Source organism: Pantherophis guttatus, chromosome 13 (assembly GCF_059756535.1).
Source record: "Pantherophis guttatus breed Tessera chromosome 13, ASM5975653v1, whole genome shotgun sequence".
NCBI classification, from domain to species: Eukaryota; Metazoa; Chordata; class Lepidosauria; order Squamata; family Colubridae; genus Pantherophis; species Pantherophis guttatus.
The window spans coordinates 16897603-16907500 of NC_142075.1; the positions used below are offsets into that span (position 1 = coordinate 16897603).

Sequence of the window (9898 nt, forward strand, 5' to 3'; positions counted from 1 at the left end):
AGGCAGCCGCGACCCCTGAATAGCACAGTAAGTTGAAGACGACAAATCTGGGGGCAGATTTCATTCATACCAACATCCTCCAGAAAGTTTGATGCAGGCAGCCTAGGAAGAAGACAAGGAACACATCAACAATGATTTCCGGCAACACATTTTGCAGGAATAATGTTGTTCCCTTGAAGGGTTTATGCTGTGCAAAAACACTTCTGGTATAAATGCAAAAAGACAACTTGGTAGACTCTTGAAGGTCGCTAGGTATCAAGTGCATTAGGATCAGTTTATCCTTAATAATGTCAAGGAACAACATTATAATGGTGGCGCAGCAGACTAATAGCCTGTTATTATCATTCAGCTGCCTGCAATTACTGCTAGTTTGAATCTCCCCAGGCTCAAGGTTGACTCAGCCTTCCATCCTTTCTAAGGTAGGTAAATTGAGGACCCAGTTTGTGGGGGCAATAAGCTGACTTTGTATAAATATACAAAAGTATGAAGGCTATTGCTTAATGCATTGTAAGCCGCCCTGAGTCTCCGGAGAAGGGCGGCATATAAATCAAAATTAAAAATAATAATAATAGTGTAATACCGTCCTGAGAGACTTTGGTGACTTCAGGTGGTTTTAGTAGAGAGAAGCTGTCAGCTGATTTTATCTTGCTGGAAGCTAAGCAGGATCGAGCTGGGTTACTACCAGGACTGGAGGAGAGTTAACAAGAGCTAAGTAGGGTGAGGCTTGGTTAGTTGGATGGGTAACCACCAGAAAAGCTTTGAACATTTAGCTAAATTGAGATATGGACCTCTGAGAGTCAAAATCTACAAGGTAGTGGATGTGGCATCCCAGTTGAAGCCCTCCCCCTTTCAGATTTGTATGTGATGTTGCTGCATATCGTGGTGGCCTTAGTGGTGAAGACACTCGCCTCCCACTCAAAAGCTTGAGAGTTCAATCCTAGGTAGCAGCAGATATTTCTCTCCTAGGGTGCAGAGAAAAGAATATCTACTGTGAACTCCACATAGGCATCAGGAAGAGCATCCGGCCAGTAAATACTCGGGTCCATCCAATCGCCCCGACTCTACCCCGAGTAGGGACTTCACAGGGTTGTAAAAAAGGGAGTTTCTGCATATTTACAATGGAAGGGGCTTCACTCCTGACATTGCACGTTTCTAACATGTACATTTGATACACATTTTCCTCCCCCCCCTTCCCCCCCCCAATCCTGGCATAGAATTATTTGAATAGGTTGCACATGGATGTTACCCAGAAAACTACATGGACTTATCCATCAATATGACTTAAATTCAGAGATGGGCTGCTGGGGGTTCGCAGGGATTCGGGAGAACCTCTAGCTAAGATTCTGTGCAGTTTGGAGAACCCCCAAATCCCACTCCTGGCTGGACCCGCCCACCCCGCCCCACCCCTCCCAGGAGTCCCCACGCGGCCCATTTTGGATGCAGGTAAGTGCAGGGCACGCGTGGAGGCTCAGGGAGGGCGAAAAACAGGCCTACTGGAAGTTTGGCCTCCAGAGGGCCTCAGGAGCCTGGGGAGGCCGTTTTTGCCCTCCCGGAGGCTCGAGAAAAGCCTCCGGAGCCTGGGGAGGGCAAAAACTCCCCCCTGCCATGGTGCAGGAGGCCAATTAGGCCACGTCCACCCAGCAACTGGGCAGAGAACCCCTTGCTAACATTTTGGAAGCCCACCCCTGCTTAAGTTCCACGATTCATTTGTATTTGACCGGTTGCTAAAACTCAAGAGAATCACTGCTGGGTGTCGAAGGATCGTCTCAAGTCAGCAAGGGAGTCTTGTAACTTCCCCAGGAAAAAAGGGGGAGAGCCTCCCATCAGGAATCCAGTCCAACTACATGCCACATAAGCACTACATGACAGCCAACAAATGCCTTCCTGAGGTGGGACAGTTATTGGAGTAAGCACAATCTCTTTCTGCAAATGGAAGGCTACCTCTTGGCCGTCTTTCTTCTAAACTCAGTGGCTGAACCGCCCAAAATTCTCTTTTAATTGCAGGTTAATAAATAACCAGACAGGTTTTTTGTTTTGTTTTTTAGCTTTCTGGGGTCTCTGGGGACATGCTGTACATGGGGGGGGGGGGAACATTCCAGTTAAACCAATTAAGGAGCAAAAGAGAAAAAAAGGATGAGAACGTCAGAGAATAACAAGCCATCAAGTTTTACTTGTGAGGTACAGACTTGATTAGCTTCTTCATAAATGTGATGTACAAAGAGGAAAAAAAGAGAGAATAGGCCGATGGTTTACCCTTTTATAAATGAATTGATATTAATGTTAGACATGGGTTGATATTGTATTTCATAATTGAATTGCTAATATTGAAATGAGATGGGATGATGATGATAATAGAGGAAGATGGGAAATGAAACCTATATTCCAATATTTGTAAACATTCTTCCATTCAAACGTCCTTGACCATGAAATGTGAGTTGGAATATAGCAAGGGAGCTACAGTCTTGAGATTATGGTATTGCTGATAAAGGATGTTTTTTCCACCCTTGTGCAACTAGTATCGTTTTTTTCATGGTCATAAAACTGCACCCTATCCATTCCATTGCTTTTGCTTGTTCCCAAACCACTATTTTATGTATGTATGTAGGTAGGTAGGTAGGTAGGTAGATATATGTATGTATGTATGTGTATATAAAAACCTTGGTTACGTAGGGAAAACCTGGCTAGAGGACAAACACACACACACACACACACACACACATATATATAGAGAGAGAGAGAGCGCGCAATAGCACTTAGATTTATATACCGCTTCACAATGCTTTTACAGCCCTCTCTAAGCGGTTTACAGATTCAGCCTCTTGCCTCCAACAATCTGGGTCCTCATTTTACCCACCTCGGAAGGGCAGAAGGCTGAGTCAACCTTGAGCCAGTCAGGAATCAAACTCCTGGCAATATGAGCAGAGTTAGCCTGCGATACTGTATTGTAACCACAAGGAAGGAAGGAAGGAAGGAAGGAAGGAAGGAAGGAAGGAAGGAAGGAAGGAAGGAAGGAAGGAAGGAAGGAAGGAGGGAGGGAGGGAGGGAGGGAGGGAGGGAGAGAGGGAGGGAGGGAGGAAGGGAGGGAAGGAAGGAAGGAAGGGAGGGAGGGAGGGAGGGAGGGAGGGGGGAGGAAGGGAAGGGAAAGCACTTAGACTTATATACTGCTTTACAGCCCTCTTTAAACAGTTTACAGAGTCAGCCTCTTGCCCCCAACCATCTGGGTCCTCATTTGACCCACCTCGGAAGGATGGAAAGCTGAGTCAACCTTGAGCCTGATGAGATTCGATCTGCCAAATTGCAGGCAGTCAGCAGCTTTCAGAATGAAAATGAGATGTGTGAAGGAAAAGAAATCCCCTTCTTTTTTTCTTTTTTATAGAAAAAGGGTTAGGGTTAGGGTTGCCTCTTAGTTCAATCTATGCATCCATATGATTATTCGTTCTGACTTCTCTTCCTTACTTCCAACCACTGATAAAATCTACCCCAAATCTCATAGTATTCTGTCTCTCCTTTATTCTTCAGTTCTAATGTCAATCATTCCGCACAGTTATATATTTTCTTTATTATTTCTCTTTCTTTGGGTATGTTTCCACTCTTCCATTGCTGGGCATAAACTATTCTTGCAGCTGTTAAAATATGTAGTATTAGATAAGTTAACCCTTTGCTTTAATTATCTTTGATAATTCCTAATAGAAATATTTCTGGTTTGAGTTCCAATCTCTGTCCAGTCATTTCTTCCAACCACCTTCGAATCTTTTGCCAGTATTCTTTTGCTTTGCTACATGAGCACCACATGTGGTAGTAGGTGCCCAGGATTTGATCACATTTCCAGCATTTAGGTGATAATTTTTTATATATTTTGGCTAGCCTGGCTGGAGGTAGGTACCACCTATAAAACATTTTGTATAGGTTCTCTTTGTAAGATGTGGCCAAAGTTCTGTTCTTATCCCACAATTTTTCCCATTTTTCTAATTTGATATTGTACCCAAAGTTTTTTGCCCATACTACCATCGTTTCTTTAACATGCTCTTCCTCCATTTTGTATTCTAGTAAAAATTTATACATTGCTTTGATCATTTTCTCCTCTGTCCCCAATAGGAGTTTATCTAATGGCATTAACTGGTGTGGCTTGCTGGGCGTGGCTTGATGGGCGTGGCAGAGGAAGGATACTGTAAAATCTCCATTCCCACCTCACTCCAGGAGAAGGTTACTGCAAAATCCCCATTTCCTCCTGATCAGCTGGGAGTTGGGAGGCAGAGAATAGATGGGGACGGGGCCAGTCAGAATTTTTACTACTGGTTCTCCAAACTACTCAAAATTTCCGGTACCGGTTCTCTAGAAAATCCAGCAAATTCGCACCAAAAAAAATAAGATTAAAAATCAAGCCTAAGAAAATATACCTTACAAACTCCAGACTTTTATGTTAGCAAGCATTGACACGCTTATCCTTAACATTCAGTTTATCTCGGAGCAATCTAAAAAGTTGTCTTTCAATAAAAAAAAAATTAAAGGGAAATTGAACACAATCCCACAAAACCAACCTAACCTGCTTAAGACACTCTCTCTCTCTCTCTCTCTCACACACACACACACACATACACACACACACTCCCTCTCTCTCTCTCTCTCCCTCTCTCTCTCTCTCTGTGTGTGTGTGTGTGTGTGTGTGTGTGTGTTAAAAAATGACTCACTTTTGGTTTGCTGTTGTTTTACTACTTCCACATGCTGATTACAATACGATTGCTATTGAATGAGGTATTTGTTTAAAAGGAACTGAGACTTCACAGTATTATATTCCCTCTAGTGGACACAATTGGACCATAAGAAAGGCTAAGCACCAAAGAATGGAGGCCTTTGAACTCTGGTGCTGGAGAAGACTCCTGCGAGACCCTTGGACTGCAAGGCGATCCAACCGGTCAGTCCTAGAGGAGATCAACCCTGACTGCTCTTTAGAAGGCCAGATCCTGAAGAGGAAACTCAAATACTTTGGCCACCTAATGGGAAGGAAGGACTCGCTGGAGAAGAGCTTAATGCTGGGAAAGATGGAGGGCAAAAGAAGACGACAGAGAATGAGGTGGCTCGTTGTCCCTGTGAAACTTTGCTATCTTTTTGGCATCTTCTTCGTCAGCAGCATTCAATGCAGCTATGTCCGGTGGATTATTAACCACGTCCCACAGTCCTTCTTTTCGCAAAAGTAGACAGCATTTTGTGGACCAGGTAACATAGTTTGTACCATCCAACCGGGTTATGGTGGAATAACTTGTACCTTGCTCAAAAGCCATCATCTTGACTACTACACCCACTACCTGCACTTCTCACTTCCGCAAAAATAAATTAAAGAGCCCTGGAACGTTCTGGGCCCATAACCAATGTTAGGGTGTGTGTAAAAAGTATTTGTTGCTTGTGCAACGAGCAGAGCAGAAATACACAGGGAAGGAGATAAACGTGCAGCTCGTGTGAGAAAAATACTTTATATACAAGATAATAAGCAGTCTCGGTGTAGGTAAAACAGTCCAAGGTCATAAACAGTAATATCAGTCCAGTAAGTATCTTCCCTTACTAAAGCAAACAGACATTAGTAACTCTTGGTATACAGTACCATATAACAATTCAGTCTAACACCAATCAGCAGAAAGATGCAGGAAGGAACAGGAACAATCAGGAAGAACAAACGCTTCGCTGCACTGCTTATTTATGCACTGTAGCCTAATTACAGGGTTCAGCAAACCCTGATTACATGGCTCAGTTGTTTCTTAAAGAAACAGATATATTGCCTGACCAACAAGTTTAGGAGTAAGCTACAAGCTGAACCTAACAGAGTCACTGAAGCAGTCGGCATGAGCTTAAATGGACTCCAGAGGATGGTAGAGGACAGGAAAGCCTGGAGGAACGTTGTCCATGGGGTTGCAATGGGTCAGACACGACTTTGAAACTAACAACAACTAGCGTTGGAGTAGAGTGAGTGAGAAGAGCCTAATGCTGGGGTCATTAGGCTCTTCTCACTAGACATTATCATTAGACATTGTCCATGGGGTCGAGATGGGTCGGACACGACTTCGCAACTAATAACAAAAGTGGACACAAAGCATCCATCTATATAGGGCATGCTTTCTGTCTTTCATTTTTTATTATTCCAGTTTTATTAAATATTTTGACAAGGAAAAGAAAAAAGAAGGAAAGAAGGAAAAAAGAAACAGTGAATTTATACTTCACTGTTCACTTATAGAAGTTAAAAGAACTACGTTGGTCAGGCATGAATTTTCAGTATTCCAGTATTTTACACCGTTTTTAAAATTGCAGAGCATTTTAAAATGAAAGTAATAAATAGATCTCAACAGCAATAAGCAGTGGACTATAAACCATAAAATAAGAAATTTGTGTAATTTATGTCCAAATAGTGAAAAATCTATCTTTATTTAACAGATCATTGAAAATTAGAATATCAAACCACGTTAAGGGAAATGTACTGTAAGTTTCAGACTTGTTATGAACCCGTATATAATAGAAGCATAATTTTCAAGAATTAAATTCTTTGCCCAGTTTACTTTTCTACAGTAATAATAATAATAACTTTATTGTCATTGTACGTGTATACACAGTATATCCAAAGAACGAAATTCACTTAACACCCAAAGACCAGGTCCAACACACATAACAATCCCCATCACCACAACTCCCTCCCCAACCACAAACACACTCCCACCCACCACAATTCCCCACCCCTAAAACCATCCAAAAACGCAGCATGGCCTTCTCCAATTCGAAGACTAAAGCACTGTTATTAACATCTGCTGCTTGCAATTACCGCGAGTTCAAATCTCACCAGGCTCAAGGTCAACTCAGCCTTCCATCCTTTCAAAGGTAGGTGAAATGAGGACCCAGATTATGGGGGGCAATAAAATGACTTTGTATAAATATACAAAAAGTATGAAGGCTATTGCTTAACGCATTGTAAGCCACCCTGAGTCTCCGGAGAAGGGCGGCATATAAATTAAAAAATAAATAAAAATAAAAAAATAAATCTCCAAGATCCCTTCCAACTCTGTTACTGCTAAAAGACGCTACCTTCTCACTTCCAGGTGCCACCAGAATCTTACCTGTCTGTGTAAAGGCAGGGGAGGGGGAAGTTGAGAGACAGACCAAGAAGGGAAACTTTTTCTCGCGGGTGGGTGGGGTGGAGGGGTGAGATACCTACCTGGAAGGTTGGTCATCGCGGAAAGCGTTCCAGAGGCTCGGTTGCGCGCACTTTGCGCCTCTTGCTGCGCGTCCGGGCGAGAGAGAGAGGGATGGGGAGGGAATAGGAGCTGGACACGCCCCTCCTCCGGTGCCACTGGGTCCCCCGGTGGCTTCTTCAGCACACCTGTCGCCAGCCCGGCCAGCAGGGACGGCGCCGTCTGGAGCACCTGTCATGCTCTCGGGCCTCTGCACGGCGCTGGCAGGGCTGGTGCTCCTGCCGCTGCTGGGGAGGCTGGCGTGCTCTTATTTCTTCCAGGACTTGTGGTTCTTCTTGAAGCTGATGGCCGTGGGGCGGCGGGCCAGGCAGGGCGCAACGCGGCGCCCTCCGCGCACCTTGCTGGAGGTGTTCGGGCAGCGAGCGCGCCGGGCGCCCGAGAAGCCTCTCCTGCTCTTCCGAGACGAAGTCTACACCTATCGGCAGGTGGAAAGGCGCAGCAACCAGGTGGCGCGGGCTCTGCGAGACCAAGCCGGGCTCCGGCAAGGCGACGGAGTGGCCCTTTACCTGGGCAATCAACCCGCTTACCTCTGGATCTGGCTGGGCTGCGCCAAGCTGGGCTGCGCCCTGGCCTGCCTCAACTGCAACATCCGAGGGCCGTCGCTGGTGCACAGCTTTCAAGCCAGCGGGGCCAAGGTCCTGCTGGCCGACCCAGGTGAGGAGAGGGTGTCCTTTCCCTTCTCCAGGGTTGGGGGTTGGGTCTCCATCCCCTCAAGCCTCAGCTAGGTGCAGGTGGGAAAGTTCTGGAGAGGACTGGTGATGGAGAGACGACTCCAGGCTGGAGAGAACCTGGCGATGGAGAGACCGGCTCCTGGGTTCCTAGCCAGCCCCCAATTCTGAGGGCCAGGGAAGGTGGTTCAGGTCCATACAAGGGGGAGCCTCCCGTTCTCTGGGGCTTTTAAACCTTTCGGAATCAGAGAATGAGAACTTCATGGGAACCTTCTCCCATCCTTGCTGTCCATCTGGTCCCAGAATCGTCCCAATAGAAAGGGAAATGTATTAAAGGGAGAACTTCCAAATCTACACACACACCCCCAATTTGGGATTTTCAGATTAACAGAGTAACAGAGTAATAAGGAGCCTGGTGGAGCAGTGGACTAAAGCGCTGTTAAATAGCACTTAGCTGCCTGCAATTACTGCGAGTTCAAATCTCATCAGGCTCAAGGTTGACTCAGCCTTCCATCCTTCCGAGGTAGGTAAAATGAGGACCCGGATTGTGAGGGCAATAAGATGACTTTATATAAAAAAAAGAACATCGCTTTGGGAGGGGGCCAAAAGCCCTACTAAGCAGGTATATACAAAAGTATGAAGGCTATTGTTTAACGCATTGTAAGATGCCCTGAGTCTCTGGAGAAGGGCGGCATATAAATCGAACCAATAAATAAACAATAAATAAATAAAAAGACTTGGAAGGGACCTTGGAGGTCTTCTAGTCCAACCCCCTGCTCAAGAAGGAGACCTTATACTATTTCAAAGAAATGGTTGTCCAGTCTCTTCTTGAAACCCTCCAGTGTTGGAGCACCCACAATTTCTGAAGGCAAGTCATTCCACCAATTAATTGTTCTGTCAGGAAAAAAAAATAGTTTTAGGTTGGTACTTTCTTTGATTAATTTCCATTTCATTGATTTGAAATCTGTGCAGCTTCATTCTCCATATCCACTGTTCAGATTAGGTGTTAAATTGTACTGAAAGACACAAGACGATATCTGCATATATGTCATGGAACAATTGCACCAGTTTTCCTTTCTCGTTACTGGATGCAACTATTTTTCCCTCCATTCTGCATGGAGATCAGCTAAGCAGAAAGACTGAGCGTAGGGATGTTGGACAGGAGACAAAGTAAATGCAGTCCATGAGACACACCTGGGATAACATTGATTTAACTGTATTGATGTTGTTTTTAAAAGACTTATAATATCTTAGGTACTGTAACCCAGAAAAAAAGGGGGGCTCACAAAACAGCAGCGAAAACACTGAAAAACTATGACATCATTACATAAAGTCCTGCGCCACCACACCCTACCCCAAACAAAATACTTTACCACACCTTTATTGGATCCCAGCCTCACTCTACTCCAACGCTAGTTGTTGTTGTTAGTTGCAAAGTCGTGTCTGACCCATCACGACCCCATGGACAACGTTCCTCCAGGCCTTCCTGTCCTCTACCATCCCCCGGAGTCCATTTAATCTCACACCGACTGCTTCGGTGACTCCATCCAGCCAACTCGTTCTCTGCCGTCCCCTTCTTCTTTTCCCCTCAATCGTTCCCAGCATTAGGCTCTTCTCCTGTGAGTCCTTCCTTCTCATTAGGTGGCCAAAGCATTTGAGTTTCATCTTCAGGATCTGGCCTTCTAAAGAGCAGTCAGGGTCGATCTCCTCTGGAACTGACCAGTTTGATGGCCTTGCAGTCCAAGGGATTCGCAGGAGTCTTCTCCAGCACCAGAGTTCAAAGGCCTCCATTCTTTGACGCTCAGCCTTCCTTATGGTCCAGCTTTCACAGCCATCCATTGCAACTGGGAAAACCAAAATCTAATTCTTCAAAACCTTCCAAAATGGTAGGGAAGGGGGCTGCCAGATCTAAGGGGAAGATCACTCTACAGGGCAGGGTCTGTTGCAGAGAGCTTTCCAGTTCTCACTAGATCACATTTAAAAGAACCTGGAGCAAATCCA

At 45.1% G+C, this 9898-nt stretch overlaps 1 protein-coding gene across 1 annotated transcript in view; it reads left to right on the forward strand.

The window, feature by feature from the left end:
- Positions 1 to 7250: 7250 nt before the first annotated feature.
- The window catches only part of SLC27A2 (solute carrier family 27 member 2), a 21448-nt gene continuing 18800 nt past the window's right edge, over positions 7251 to 9898 (forward strand). The window contains exon 1 of the mRNA XM_034434659.3: positions 7251 to 7883. Within this exon, the coding sequence (XP_034290550.2) occupies positions 7406 to 7883 (478 nt within the window). The 5' untranslated portion in view covers positions 7251 to 7405. The remainder of the gene's footprint in view (positions 7884 to 9898) is intronic.